Source organism: Eschscholzia californica, unplaced genomic scaffold (assembly GCF_041429995.1).
Source record: "Eschscholzia californica isolate CP2 unplaced genomic scaffold, dmEscCali1.0.p SCAF_5, whole genome shotgun sequence".
NCBI classification, from domain to species: Eukaryota; Viridiplantae; Streptophyta; class Magnoliopsida; order Ranunculales; family Papaveraceae; genus Eschscholzia; species Eschscholzia californica.
In genome coordinates, this window is record NW_028238472.1 from 31,751,897 (window position 1) to 31,767,409 (window position 15,513).

Here is a 15,513-nt window from a genome sequence, read left to right on the forward strand (position 1 = left end):
AGACATTATACTAATGCAACTTGAAATGTCAAATGCTACAAATTGTATTTTGTGTATATATACCAAAAAGAAGCTGACGATAAAAAGTTGAACAATGCCCTCAACCTTCATGAGGGGGAGCAAGTTTATGAAGACACTATATACTATATTTTCACAAAGTACTCTTTTTCCTTAGTTAAAAATTTTTCCCATAGAGTTTTTCTTAACAAGGTTTTAATGAGGCTGATTATGTGTTCATCAAAGATGTACATAAACAAAGAATTTGTACTCTTTTTCCTTCACTATGGTTTTGTCCCATTGGGTTTTCCTAGTAAGGTTTTAATGAGGCAATATCTGATGTGGTGGACATCCAGGGGGAGTGTTATAAATCTTTGATTTATGGTGGATGACCACCACACTTTGGTAACTCCCACCACCATAAGTTTTCCACCATTATTTGTATTGAAGCACCACTGATTATATGTAACTCTTGTATTAGTTTTGTAACTCATCAAGATGCCTATATAAAGAGCTTTCTTGTTAGTGAATGAGATGTACCAAACTAGTGTACCAATGTACCTAATATACCAATATATCAAAGTAGAGAAATCATCTCAAACATATGAATACAAATCAAGTTCTTCTTGTCTCTATCTCTTGGTCTATATTTTCATTCTCTTTCTTCTTCCCTCCTTTATTTTTCACAACAATTTTTTAATTTTTGTTTCTTTTTTGTTTAAAAGAAAAAAGAAACCAATCAAGCTATTAACTTCGGCATTAAACCACAAAAGAGAAATAAAGAAGAAGGTTAAGAACTTTTGCTCTCTCACTACATCTTCTTTAAGAATCATTATTTTTTAGTTCTTTTATTTTTTAATTTTTGTTTCTTTTTTGTTTAAAAGAAAAAAGAAACCAATCAAGCTATTAACTTCGCCAAACTCACAGAGTTGCTCACTTGCTCGTGAAACCACTGAATCGGGAATTCGACTAAGGACTTACTAGTCCGTTTATAATTCATGTCCCAATACACCTGCCTAAACAGGGGCCCCTCTTTAGGTCCCTATACCGAAGTTTAATACTAAAACAAATACTACCTAAGTAAGGTCCAAGGAAGTTCTCATTTTATGCAGTAGAGACGAAACGGAAGCATTTCCGACTTTCTTCCATTACCCCCTCTTTCTCTCTCTCTCTACTTTGCCGCCTTTCTCTCCGTCTGATTTCTCTCTATTTTCTCTCTCTAAGATCAAGCTCATTTGGTCGCGGTTGTGAATAGATCAGCAACTATGGGAGTTCCAGCTTTCTATCGGTGGTTAGCCGAGAAGTATCCGATGGTGGTTGTTGATGTCGTGGAAGAAGAATCAGTTGAAATTGATGGCATTTGGATTCCAGTTGATACTAGTAAACCTAACCCTAACAAAATTGAATTCGATAATCTCTATCTCGATATGAATGGCATTATTCATCCTTGTTTCCATCCTGAAGACCGGGTACTCTCTCTCTCTCTCTCTATGATCTCTTCATGAATTGCCCTACTTTTGTTGTTCCTTTTCTGTTTGAGGTGATTTATAGTTGTGTATTGGAATGGTGACAGAAGATTAATGTTGAAAATTGGGGAAACGAATACTAAATTTAGCCTTGCCTTGGGATGGGCGAGTTTAATTTAGTTACTTTAGGTTTTCAATCGCCATTGTGTACTAGGAACTGATTCTTCTACTGAAGTTGAATTGGTGAATTTTTGTGTCTGGTGTCAATCTACACAGTTAAGAACTTCATTTGCCTCAAATTGCGAACACTTCATTTTATTATCACGTCAATAGAAATGCCACTAGTTAAGTGATTCAGTTTTGTGACCGTCCAACTCAAGGCCAATTAGCTAAAGGGGAGAAGACCAAAATATTATTTTCTTGGTTACTAGAGTACCCTTTGTTCAATAGGACTATTTTCGGACACCCCCTCACCTGGGGCGTTCTCTTTTAGCCTGATACATGCCTTTCGTTGGTGACGCGGCAGACGTGTCTCTTTTGTTGGGCCTATCACTTATAGGTCTAGTTCTGTTACCATGTTAATTTTGTGGCAGTCCAACTCAAGGTCTATTGACTATGAGTGAAGAGGACTTAGTTCTTATATTCTTGGTTATGAGAGTACCTGTTGTCCATGAAGGATTATTATCACACAGTTTCATACGCGTGAAACCTGGAACTTTGGCATGCATGCTGGCAACAGTAACATTGATGGTTTGTAATCCTTTGTATGGATTGTTCTGTTAAATTCCCTGATTTATTTTCCAGTTTCACTTGAGACTCTTGCCATGGGTTTTGAGTTTTTGAATTATATATGAATGTCTGAAATAGTTACAAGATTTTGTTTGTTTTTGTGTTCAGCCTCCTCCAACAACTTTTAACGAGGTCTTCCAGTGTATGTTTGATTATATTGATAGACTTTTTGTGATGGTGCGACCGCGCAAGCTTCTCTTCATGGCTATTGGTAAGTTTCACAAACTGAACATTTCTTATTAATTCACAGCAACAATTGATGATAAATGATGTAGGATATGCATGTCATATTTGTATATTTTGAAATATATGTAGATGGTGTTGCTCCAAGGGCTAAAATGAATCAGCAACGCTCTAGGCGGTTTAGAGCAGCTAAAGACGCAGCTGAAGCGGTAACAACACTTGTTCTCTGAATGTGTATATCGGCAGTCATTTTTGTATTTGCATTTTTTATATCTGATAATTTTCTTTTTCATGCACAGGCAGCAGAAGAAGAACGCTTGCGAGAGGAGTTTGAAAAGGAGGGTAGAAAACTTCCTCCAAAACAGGAGTCTCAGGTTTTTGATTCCAATGTCATCACTCCTGGAACTGAATTCATGGCTGTATTGTCAACTGCGTTACAGTACTACATTCATCTCCGTCTAAACAATGACCCTGGCTGGAGCTCCATTAAGGTATCAGCTATGTTAATTTTATTATGTATATATATATATATTCTTATTCTCTTTAGCTTATTTTTTTCTCGATAATTTATCTTGCTATGCAACCTTAGCTATTCACATTTTCCTTTTTGGCGATTACATAAACAGTCATTTAATGTCTTCCTAGATTTTGTTTATCATCTTCCTTTTTTTTTTTTTTTTTTTTTTTCTTTTGAAGGTTATCCTTTCTGATGCAAATGTTCCTGGTGAAGGGGAACACAAAATTATGTCGTACATTCGTAGTCAGAGGAATCTATCTGGCTGTGATCCAAACACGCGTCATTGCCTCTATGGTTTGGTATACAGTCACCCTTCTTTATTACACGTATCTGCTTATCTGTCTGTTATAGGCACGTGATGGTTTTCTTTGATTTGGTAAGTATGCGTTCATATATTATTTAATTTATAATTATGATTGTTTACTTTGTTTGTATTTTCTACTGAAGGATGCAGATTTAATCATGTTGGCTTTGGCAACTCACGAAGTGCATTTCTCTATTCTAAGAGAGGTGAATATTCTTCCACTATCCATAATAAGTTCTTATGCTGTTTTAGTTCAAATGTCAATGCATCGACTATGGGATACAAGAGTCTGTACCCTTCATAGCATATAGAACATTTTTTTGCAGCATATAGGGTAGGATTTCACTTCTTGATGATTTTCAAATGGTCGGAGTTCTAGCTTTAGGTTCATGTCTTGTGGCTTATGCTTACATCATGAATTATAAATCCATATGTTTTTACTTAATTCTTTTCTTTGCAGGTATCCTGTTTAAGGGGCTTATATTGTTTTGTCCTGAAGTGTCTACTTTAATATTTGTAATCTGGGTGATGCTTTCAGATTGTTTTCACTGCGCAACAAGATAAATGCTTCCTGTGCGGTCAGATGGGTCATTTAGCAGCAGATTGTGAAGGAAAGGTTAAGAGGAAATCTGGGGAGTTTGATGAGAAAGACGAAGTTGAAGCTGTTCCTAAAAAGCCTTACCAGGTTATTTCCTCCTCTTGTCTGGATCAGAAGTTTTCGTAGGAGGGTAATCCCTGCATGTATGACTGCAGCTCCCTAGATCTAGTCAGTCACATAGCTTTCCTGGTCTGTATTATTTATTTATCTATTCATTTTTTCCATATTTGCAGTTTCTTAACATTTGGACCCTTCGGGAGTACTTAGAGTTGGAAATGAGAATAGCTAACCCTCCTTTCGAGATTGATTTTGAACGTATCGTGGACGACTTCATCTTCATGTGCTTCTTCGTTGGCAATGATTTTTTGCCTCATATGCCAACTCTGGAAATTCGCGAGGTTCGTTGTGCCATAGGTTCATAACTTGTCTCTTTACGAGTTTGTATTTGACAAAGTTATCTTCCTTATGCATTACTTGAGTTAAATATAGATGACTTTTTGTGCTAATGACTTTTTGTGCTAATGTCTTTCTTTTACACCCCTCGTTTACTTCAATTGCATTGCTTTTGATAAAGGTTTATGTTATTTTACCTGATTTGAGTTTATCTCAGTCCTTCGCCAGTTGCTACTTAATATTATATTCCCTTCTTAATTTTTTTAAGTTATATAAGTTATAAGTAACGGCAGTTAGAGTCTCTGTAGGTTGATTAAATTTAAAGCAAGGCTGTACAATATGTTTTTCTCTTCTTACAAATCTTCTTATCCAAATTGGTACTTAGGGTGCTATCAACTTGCTGATTGCTGTATACAAGAAGGAGTTTGTGTCGATGGGTGGGTACTTGACAGATGGTAGCAAGGTATTTATTGTCGTGGTTCTAGTTTGTTTTGGCCCCCCAATGGTGTCTTTATCTTTATGATGCTATCTGCATCAATCATCTGATCCTGAAAGCAATTTGATTTGTTTTTCTTACATGTTCTTTTATTTCTTTCATCAGATTATTCTGAGCAGGGTCGAGCACTTCATTCAGGCAGTAGGATCCTATGAAGACAAAATCTTCCAGAAAAGAGCTCGGTTGCATCAGGTTAGTTCTATGACGATGTCATAGCAGCATTAGGTCAGCTTTGTATTTGTTAATGTTTTTTTTTATTGATTTTCTGCTTCTTACTTATCAGCGTCAGGCAGAAAGAATTAAGCGTGAAAAGGCACAAGCAAGAAGAGGAGATGATGCTGAACCTCAATTGAGACCTGAATCTCTAGTTCCAGTTGCTCGTTATCATGGTTCTCGCCTTGCTTCTGCCCCAGAACCTTCTCCATATCAAGAAACACGATCTAGGTACAATTCAGAAAGATCGACTACTTTTATAAAAGAAAACGAGCTTGGACAAGCTACAACAAGTCTTTCAGTTCTCGATATTACAAGCAACCACTCTGAAGCGTCTAATGGAAATGAAATTCATAATAGGGCCCAAAAAGTTGCTCGTTTTTCTCCTGCGACCACAGTGGGTGCTGCCATTGTTGAGGCTGAGAATAGTCTCCATACAGAAGTATGCGTTTGTATTCATTTATGCCTTTATACAATCTAGTCTCCATTTTCTTCGATATTCATCAAGCCTTGGTATTTATTCTTTCATTATGCTAATGTTACTTAGAAGATCTGGTAACTACATGGTATCTTTGGTTTTCCTTTTACTTATTTTTTTTTCTTGGCTTTCTTTATCAGATACATGAAAACAAAGATGAATTGAAAACAAAGCTTAAGGAGTTACTCCGTGAGAAGTCAGACCTTTTTAACTCTGACAACCAAGAAGAAGACAAGGTTGAAGTTTCGTTTCCAAGCAACTACAACACATTTGTTGTCTTTTTCTGTCTTATATGCTACTAGTTAATGGTTTTCAATGAGTTTCATGGTTTATCATGTTGATTGATTATGGTGTTTGTATTGACCATTCTAAAAAGAAGATGAAAATTTAATAATTTGAAAGGCTTATGAAATCATTCGTCTTTCCACGTTTATATTTCTAACCTGCAATTCTTTACTCTCTATCAGGTGAAGTTGGGAGAGTCCGGGTGGAAAGAAAGGTACTACAGAGAAAAGTTTTCAGTTGTCACTCCCGATGAACTAGAAGCAATAAGAAAAGATGTTGTAAGTTGTACATCTTAGGAGTTGCCTTTTCTGTTCTTATACATTGTCTAAATTTTCAAGTGACTTTCGAGACACTTCAACAAAGTACTCTTGTGAGTTCAACTTATGATAAACACAAACTAATCCTGTTGTACTTCCCTACACACTTAGATGAGAGACTGAGACCTGGGTGCACCCTTAACTAAATTGCTTTGAAGGCTTAATTTGGAATTCACTTTTATAAGCAGAATTGGCCTATACATGACCAATTAGTTCTGATAAATTAAACACTCAAATGAAATATGTCCATGCTAGTGTCCGGAGTAAAGTTTTAATTTGTATTCTTGTAGCTTTCTAGTTTCTCCCCTTCTCTTGGACAAAAGTTTTCATAATAAGATTGCAGAAGTAGTTCTTGAATTAATTTATTTAGTCGTATCTTAAGTTTTACTGAAACATTGCTTCAACTTCTCTCCTTGTGTCTCTATACTTTCCTTTTGGGAGTTGGTAATCATTTTCTATGAAGGTTAATTTAACCTTGACTGCTTTTTGCTCTTTAAGGTTCTAAAATACACAGAAGGTCTATGCTGGGTCATGCATTATTACTATGAAGGGGTTTGCTCCTGGCAATGGTGAGTGTGCTTCTAATTTGAGAACTAGTTTTTCAGTTAACTACCTCTGATGTCGTCATTCCTCTGGGATTATAAGTCAATGTTAACTTTCTTTCTATACAATGTTTTCCAATGTGAATGACTTCCATTTTGCATCTGATATTGTCTTAATACATCCTTTTGATATGGTGCACAAGTTTGAAGCTTCATTTTCTGTTATTTGTTAGGGCAAGGCGAAATTATATTATAGAGCCGAAAGACGAAGAATAACAATGAACAACAATATGCCCCACGTATGCAGTGAACTAGATCATAGCTTTTTTTCTATTAGATATCCCATCCTTAAGGCTTTGGTTTACCAGACACGCTGAACTACCACATAGCAACTTCCTTAGTGCAAATCAAGTAGTGTGTATATACATCCTAGATCAGTCTTTTTTTTTTTCTTTTGTTTTTCATTTCTTTAGAGATGGGTTCAGAAATGAAAGGTCGTTTTCGAGGAGAATCAAACGGGAATTCAGTTTCCATTTTCTTATTCTTACTTCCAGATAGCATGGACACTAGACTGTCTTCAATATTTGTTTCACTTATTCTTGAATATTCTTCACTACAGGTTTTATCCCTATCATTATGCACCATTTGCCTCTGATCTCAAGGATCTTGATCAGTTGAATATTAGCTTCGAACTGGGTTCACCATTCAAACCATTCAGTCAGCTAATGGGGGTGTTTCCAGCTGCAAGGTTGCAATAGTTCTTTTCATTTCTTTATCACTTTTAAACTTGCAGAAATTAGAGATTCGCATTTTGTGAAATATTTTCTGATCAATTAGCTTCCTTTTGGCAGTTCTCATGCACTCCCTGAGCAGTACAGGAAATTGATGACTGATCAAAACTCTCCTATAATCGACTTTTACCCTACCGGTATGAGCTCGAGTTACTCGATTCTTTCATGTATGGTCTATTAAATATATTGACTTTTTTTGCATCAATTTTGATCAGATTTCGAAGTGGACATGAATGGGAAACGATTTGCATGGCAGGTTTGATCTATTTTCTCTTAGACGTAGTTTGATTGGTGGACATGAAGTTCCAGGGGAAGAAGATCTTTATTTCAAACTGATTCTCAACCTATTTCACTTTTTGAAGGGTATTGCAAAATTACCTTTTATCGATGAAGAACGACTTCTTGCCGAGATAGAGAAAGTTGAACACACCTTGACGGTATATTCCTGGGGAACTAGAAGATCATATATTGAACCAGTTTTTTGATATTATGCAAGTTTCAAATTTAGTTTCAGCAAAGAAATTACATATATTTATATATTGTAGGAAGAAGAAGCTCGTAGGAACAGTGTGATGGTTGACATGCTTTTTGTTACACTATCTCACCCTCTCTCTCCGTATATATTTTCTCTTGAAGACCGATGTAAACAATTGTCCGACAAGGAACGTATTGAAGCAAGAGAGAAGATTGACCCTATGACCAGGTTTGTATAGTTAGACTTTGTGGAGCTTCGTGCATATATGCAAGATAACTGACACGATCTTAGGGGTTTTTTGTTGCATATAGTATAAACGTAATTGACCATCCTAACTATCATAGGACGTTCTTGCTAATTAAACTATCTCTGTTATTGTTGTATCTTAGGTTGCTTAAATTGTATTTTTTTTATTGATCTACAATTGGAATCTGAACTAGATTCATGTGTCATTTAGCTGTTTAACAACAGTACTTATTTGCCCTTATCTCTTCGGTGGAGTCACATTCAAACAAGGCTTAATGACTTTGTCTCAAATTTACGTAGTTTCAGCTAAACGATAAGTATAAATTTGAGAAGATTTGTTTTACGGTCTGGATAAACCTATCAAAATGGTATGGTATAGATTGTTACAGTTTCATCTCATTATCTACGACAGTACCTAAGGTTATCTAATTTCGCCGCATCTTCATACACATTTTAATAGTTTCTCGGACGATGTTCATAGTTCTTGTTAGTCAATAACTTTTGTTTTTCCTGAAAAATTCTCACTTTTTTTGCCTTAAATACAGTGGTGGAATGAATGGGTATCTATCACTTTGTCATGGTGATCCTTGCCCTACCATCTTCCGCTCTCCTATTAATGCAATGGACGATATCATGAACAATCAAGTCATGTAATTTCCTGTCACTACTAGTTTCCTTGGCAAATGTAATTCAATTACTTTTACCAATTTTTCCCTCATCTCCGCCTTTGCTTTTCAGATGTGCTATATACAGACTCCCAGATGCACATAAACACATACCTCGACCTCCTTCCGGGGTTGTCTTCCCACAAAAGGTACTCTTAAATATTAATATTTTCCACTTTCGTCTAATGCTCAAAATGAAGGATTATGCAGTACACATAAGGATAGTTAACCACCGACCTACTGGTCTTGCGCAATGTGATCCGCGCTAGCTTCCACCTCACCGGCGTCGTTGACTTTGTCATGATGCTTTATCAGTTTATCTTATTATGAGACCTTATCCTGAGCATGTCATATAAATAAGTGGTAAAAGTAAACGAGGACGAACTGCATAAGCTGTCATGCATCGTGATTAGTTGCATGTTAGGACTTTACTAGAAGTTCTTTTAAACTGGTTCGATAGGATATTATGTTGGATGAGTAATTTTTTGTTTGCTAAATCACGTTTCTAGATCTGCATAATATCATTGGTTTATGACTGCATTCCTTTATTAAGTATTTATCTCAGATAAAGTTTATCCTTACTCAAGAACTCAGAACGCTTCAAGCTATATGAAGTGTATTCATCTTAGCATACTTTCATCTAATTTTTCTTTGTTAACAATTTCATGATGATTTGAGAACTTCGTTGCTTCTAATATCAATTACCCATGAATGGCTTATCCCTTTTCATGTCACAGATTGTCTCAGTAGGAGATTTGAAGCCACCTCCTACTCTATGGCATGAAGATACTGGGAGGAAACCATGGCACAGAGATAATGGAAATAAACCATGGGAATCAGACAGGTATAATAACTACATAACTTGTGTTCGATCCCTGTCTAAAACTAGAACGAAGAAAATAAAGTCTGTATTCTTTTCCTCAGATATGATTTGAATCGTAGTTCCGTTGTTTGTGGGTAGAAAAGAAAGCGAAGAGTATATACAGAGAACATTAATACTATATTCTGCTTTCTATTGTTTCGACACTTTTTTGACTTCGTACACTTTATTAGGCAAAACCCACCTGGAACTATTTCGGGTAGGCAACTTGGGGAGGCAGCACAGAGGCTCGTTGTTAACAGTCTGCAGTTAAAGAGAGATGATCAAATGAATTCACATCCACCACGACCACCATATTATGGTGCCCGCCCTTATGTAAACCGTGGTGGTGGTGGATATCATCGTGGTCAAGAGCATGTAACACCGGTTCCACATAGACCGAATTATCCTTCTCATGCTAATGGAGGGCTCCCATACAGAGCTCCAGTTCAAAGTCGGTCGGCGAATGGACATGGGCACCCATATGCTTCATCGTCCTCTAACCATTCATTTGATCACTATCAGCAATCAACCTATTCTGCTCATCCTCCGCCGTACGACAGAAACAACATCGTAGAAAGGACAAATCACCCGAGACTTAGAAGTCATCCTCCTCCTGTGATGCATGGTGGCTTCCAGCCCTCGGAAGGTTTGTTTCCTCAAAGGGGTGGTGGATACCACAACTACGGGGGCAGCCAACGACCAGTCGGAATTGCTAGTGGCCATCATCAGCCGAGGGGTGGTGGATACCACAACTATGGAGGCAGCCAACGACCAGAAGGAATTGCTAGTGGCCATCATCAGCCGAGAGGTGGTGGATACCACAACCATGGAGGCAGTCAACGACCAGATGGAATTGTTAGTGGCCATCATCAGCCGGGAGGTGGTGGGTACCAAAACTATGGAAGCAGCCAACCAGATGGAATTGCTAGGGGCCGTCATCAGCCAAGAGGTGGCCATCATCAGCCGAGGGGTGGGACTTGGGTTCCTGTGGCAAATCAAAGTAGTCCTGCAGGCAGAGGCAGTGGACACTCCCAACAGACAGGTAACCGATTTTCTGGTTTTGACAGAGGCGGGAGTAAAAGACCTCCACCGCCTCGGCCTGAGTATGACAGCAAGTAGACCTCTTTCTCTTACTAGGGGGCTTTGTTAATGCCCTTAAAATAGCGGTACGTTGTACATTACAATTAGCGAGAGGCAAACGTTCATCATTGAATCAATCTGCATATTATATCTCAAATCACGTCATGTTCGTACAAATTTTAGACCGTTTCAATGTATTTTACAGCGTTTCTAGAGCAATTTCTCTTCATTTTGTAATATCTAGCTTTAGAAGCTGCTCAGTTGGTAAGGTTGAATTGATTACTCGACGAGATCAAGTCGTCTTTTTATCAAATGAAGTGAATCAAATGGGCTTAGATGGATATACACTATGTGACATTATTTGGCAACTAAATCCCAGTTTTTTGGAACTGTTTTTTTGTTTTCTCACTAGAATATAAGCTTTAAAGAACGTACATATATGGCCAGGAGATAGAACTTGTGAGATTATCATCACATATAAGCTCAGATTATGTTGACTCTCCGAACAATACTGATCCCTACAATCAATGGTTAAGTTGGATCAGAAAAGTATTTTTGTAATGGTCAGGGCTGTGGCTGGATATTATACTCTTTAACGGGGAACAATTTTCTCTGCCTATGTGGGACTATTCTCACTGTCTCTTCACCTGGTGTTCTTTTGAGCAATTTTATGATTCTATTCAAAAGATGGGAGGGTGGAATGGCTGGTTCTATTCTCTATCTTTTGGAGATCACTCGTCATAAAAGTATTAAAATGATTCTTAGTCCTACCTTAAATACTATAGAAGTATTGTTATCGGTCAAATAGAACCATTAGATTTATTTACCACTGTGAACAAATATAAACGCGACTCTGCTGTCCTTGACCTACCCTGAAGGAACCACCGCATTTGAGCTAGTTATAGGAGTTGGACCGATCAGAGACAACAAATATGGATAAGGCTTCGAGATTACTGAAATTTTTATGCACTAAAAAAACACTAATAAGGCATATTGCTGCAAAAGAGATACATATATAGAACAAGAGATTTAGTACAAAAAAATTCAACTTCTTACAAAGTGAAAGATTGAACTGCAGTAGATGTAGTGACTAAGCCAGAAAGTAAGCCAACAAAAAGGGCACTATTATAAGTACTAGGTTCCCCTTGCATGGAGTTATTCCTGGAGTCAATATATGTTTCATTCAAGAAAGGTCCACCAACCACCGCTCCTGTTGCTACATTCGGGTTCGGTTTTGTAGATGTGAGCCACTTGAACCCGTCTGTGCAGCCCGTTTTCGCATTTGCTGGGATTGAAGCTCCTCTGTGGTGAACATATTGTGGGTATTTGCTTCCGTACCCGACAAGGTAACTCATTTCCATTGGATTATTTCCCAATACATAGTCGGCCTAGATTAAAAAGAAAAGAAGTTTGTTAGGCAAACACGAAGAATGAGGATACAGTGTCCCCTGGCTGGTACTAAGCGTCTAATATACAGTGGAGACCTAGTTTCATGTAATGTAAACGATGCGATAACGGAAAATCCGTTAATCTAAGTGTTCTCATTACATGAACAAGTGATATAGGCTTGGCTGTAGTCATTACGACGAAGGTATGTGAGATCTGGTATAGGCTTTGAATTGGAACCATCTAATCTATGAACTTTTCCCTGTTTGGTCTGTGGACATTGTTATGTGGTACGAGTGTTAAAATGGTGGATTAAATTTGAAGGTAATTAGTTCCATACCTGTGAAATAGCAAAGTTGCGGATGTCTTCAGACGTGTAGGAATTCCCACTGCAGTCTATGGTTCCTGTCTGGGTTGTAAGCATGTAATCACTGTAAAGAACAGCCAGGAAAGCAGCTGCTATAGGCTGCTGCAATGAGTTCCATTCACTAACCGATATCAGACCACCTACATGAACAAACAATAGTAAACCTCAAGCTCATAAGGATATTTGAGTGCGCATGTTTGTGAGTGAGATAGTAGTAAGAATTTAATCCAAATGTTAGTCATCAACCCCAACTAGAATAAGAGCTGAAGTACCGTCTGTTCTGCTAGATGTGGCTGTCGGAGAATCCGGTAGAAGACCACACATAACAGCCTCAGCTGTTTTCCTGTATTCCTGGAGTCCAGAGTTTGATGACTCTTTCGAACCGAAGAAGCTTACTCTAGCCAACAGGACCTGTTCCGAGATTGGGAAGTTTTAAGAAATTTTAGACTAATAGTTCACAAGGTTCGTAAATATGAAGCTCAGTTACAAGGTTATTTAACATCTCTAGTACTAATCATTTGTCAGTAAGAGGTGGAGGGGCCCTAGATATAATATTCTAGGTCACAAGTACCATTGGGACTATTCTCACAGAGTCACAAAGACAGTCGAAGGAGTGAGATTTCGGACTTACGACCTCTCCTTAGGTTAGTTTTTCTTCTATTTCGATGAAGAGGTCATTCGCCCCAAACATATTTGTTACTGGTATATCATATATAGCATAAAAACAACAGATTATGAGCAGGTAAAAGGTAAAGTCCAATAGGATAGGAGAGTTATACCTGAGTTCCTGCATGCTTATCATCCCAACTAAACCAAGTTGGGCTTCCCCACTTAGCGAAATCTTTCCCATTTTGTGCTGTCACATAATGCAAGTAAGTTTTCTCTTGTGTTGCATGATATAGCCAGGAAGCTGCCCACAAGAGCTCATCTCCATATCCTGTAGAATTGTAGTATGTTCGAACTTCCTTTATGCTTTTACTGTACAAACCTCTATAAGTATCGGCGAAGTTAAATAGTTGACGGGCATGCTTAAGGAGGGAACTCGAATAGGTTGGGTCGCTTGATTTGAACACCAAAGAAGCTGAAGCAAGAGCGGCAGCAGTTTCTGCTGCAACATCTGATCCAGGAGCAGATTTGTTCACCTGTATTAGAGGTCTCTTCTCCGTCATAGTTTCAGGTCTTTCCCAACATTTGTGGTCAGTTACTGGATCACCCACCTGTCGAGAATAACAGTGCACTTCAAAGACTACTTCTACAAATCTTTGGCAATAAGGAATCAACTATGAACCAGAATTTTCAACACAAAAAAACTATGAACCAGAAGGTAGTCCCACATTTCTTAGAACATCGTAGTCAGCGTCACTCAACAGATAGGGAGGCATGTTAGGTTTAAAGAACGCCAACGTGTGATAACAACCCCAACTCGTGACTAACTAAATAATATCTTGGACTTCTCCACTCATTGCGGTTGAACGCTCCCAAACTTAATGGCTCCTGACTAATTAGGTTAAAAAATCATGTACCACGTACAACTGAGTCGTGTGGTCATGGATGGTGCCTAAATAAGCTATAATGTGCCTAGTGTTGAGACGGATGTTATATACCTGAATATAGAGCACATTTGGAGATGGATGGGCATTTATCAGATAATCTGTGATCCACTTGAGAGAGTCTTGAGCAGGTTCAAGCTGATTAACTGCATCCATTTGATCTCCATACTCAAGGATGGCCCAAGACAATACCGTCGCAGTAAAAGCCATCGGAAACCCAAACTTTATGTGATCACCAGCATCGTACATTCCTTTGGATAGGTCCAAGTCCTCTTCACTTCCATCATCTAAAGCCGAATCTCCTCTCCAAGAAATCTTATTGTCTACCAACTTACCAGCTGCAATATCGACATTAACACATCCAAAAACGATCTATTACTACTTATAGAGATAGTGCGTAATAGTAAAACATGTCCTAAATCACTCCAATATGGACCATAGAATCATATTGAGTACGAAAAAAATACTCAATTTTTTTGTCCAACCACAAATACACAAAATCGTTGATTATTCGAAACAATCATAGGTAGATATAGAAAGCATAATAATTTGAGTTTATTATGTAAGGACAAACTCTCCTTTAAAAGAGGCAGCTCTCATCATCCTTGAACAACTAGCTCTGATACCAAGCTAGAGTCAGTTGGTCCATGTGATAATAGTCCCACATGGAAAAAAAAAGTAATCTAGTAACCAAGAATATAATATCTAGATCCTCTTCACTCATTATCGATTATGTATCAGTCTTAACTCTCCTATACAAATTCTAATGGTCGGGTATGTTTGCTAACGGTAATAAGCCCAATATATTAGAAATGCAATATGAAAAGATAAAAAGGGAAAAGAGAAAGAGTACATTTTTGTATATCGAAGAACTTCATAGCTATTCCAAGAGCATTTGAATATTTCTTATCAATTTCACCTGGAGATTCTGGAGATGATTTAGAATGATGGGATTTCTTCTTAACAGCAATTACAATAACTGTAATAATAAGAGCTAATATTAATATCACAAGAAAAGAACAACAACATCGTCTCATCTTCCCCATTTCTTTAATACTTCAAAATCGCTGCCTAAAATGAGAGGTATCCAACAACTCAGTTTAACAAATGATTTTTTGTTAGGGCTTTTAATTGGATCCCCTTTAACTCACTCGCATTGATCAAGATCTCGAAATATTTAAATCTCTTTAGGAGGAATTAGAAATGGAGGTTTGAATCAAGAGAGATGATTCCATGCAACTAAAGAAAAAGGTATAACTGGGAAGGATATGAATAAGAAGGCACAATTTAGAGAGAGAAAGAGTGAAGGAGTTGGATCTGTTAAGCCAGGTAGGTTATAAACTCTGTTTTTAGAGAGAGACAGAGTTTGAGAGAGAGAAAACTGATCACCGAGAAGAACGAGAAACCACAGAATGCAAAACGCAGTTACGCGGGATAAACTGTTTTCTTACAAGTTTGTTTTGTTTGATTCCCTCCCTTTTTCCTTTTTTTACGTTAATGACGAATTTACCCT

General features: G+C 37.6%; 2 protein-coding genes across 3 annotated transcripts; one reads left to right on the forward strand and one right to left on the reverse strand.

The window, feature by feature from the left end:
* Window positions 1-533: 533 nt before the first annotated feature.
* LOC147538607 (5'-3' exoribonuclease 3-like) lies at window positions 534-10,916 on the forward strand. Of its 2 annotated transcripts, XM_086643525.1 has the most exons (24): window positions 534-1,466; window positions 2,361-2,463; window positions 2,568-2,644; window positions 2,735-2,926; window positions 3,132-3,251; window positions 3,400-3,462; window positions 3,795-3,941; window positions 4,088-4,252; window positions 4,633-4,710; window positions 4,849-4,935; window positions 5,027-5,187; window positions 5,317-5,398; window positions 5,575-5,670; window positions 5,902-5,997; window positions 6,535-6,605; window positions 7,198-7,326; window positions 7,430-7,506; window positions 7,585-7,625; window positions 7,732-7,806; window positions 7,915-8,072; window positions 8,636-8,740; window positions 8,829-8,904; window positions 9,493-9,599; window positions 9,809-10,916. In XM_086643525.1, the coding sequence occupies exons 1-24, from the start codon at window positions 1,263-1,265 to the stop codon at window positions 10,734-10,736; spliced, it is 3,438 nt and encodes a 1,145-aa protein (XP_086499651.1). In that variant the 5' UTR covers window positions 534-1,262; the 3' UTR covers window positions 10,737-10,916. The 2 variants fall into 2 exon arrangements, with proteins under 2 accessions (XP_086499651.1, XP_086499650.1); XM_086643524.1 differs by having other exon boundaries at window positions 5,027-5,398.
* Window positions 10,917-11,647: 731 nt separating this feature from the next.
* On the reverse strand, window positions 11,648-15,434 carry LOC147538608 (endoglucanase 24-like). The gene is made up of 6 exons (XM_086643526.1): window positions 14,854-15,434; window positions 14,055-14,338; window positions 13,230-13,667; window positions 12,723-12,861; window positions 12,424-12,590; window positions 11,648-12,085 (listed from the first exon to the last, which is right to left on the reverse strand). The coding sequence occupies exons 1-6, from the start codon at window positions 15,044-15,046 to the stop codon at window positions 11,750-11,752; spliced, it is 1,557 nt and encodes a 518-aa protein (XP_086499652.1). The 5' UTR covers window positions 15,047-15,434; the 3' UTR covers window positions 11,648-11,749.
* Between the last annotated feature and the right edge of the window lie 79 nt (window positions 15,435-15,513).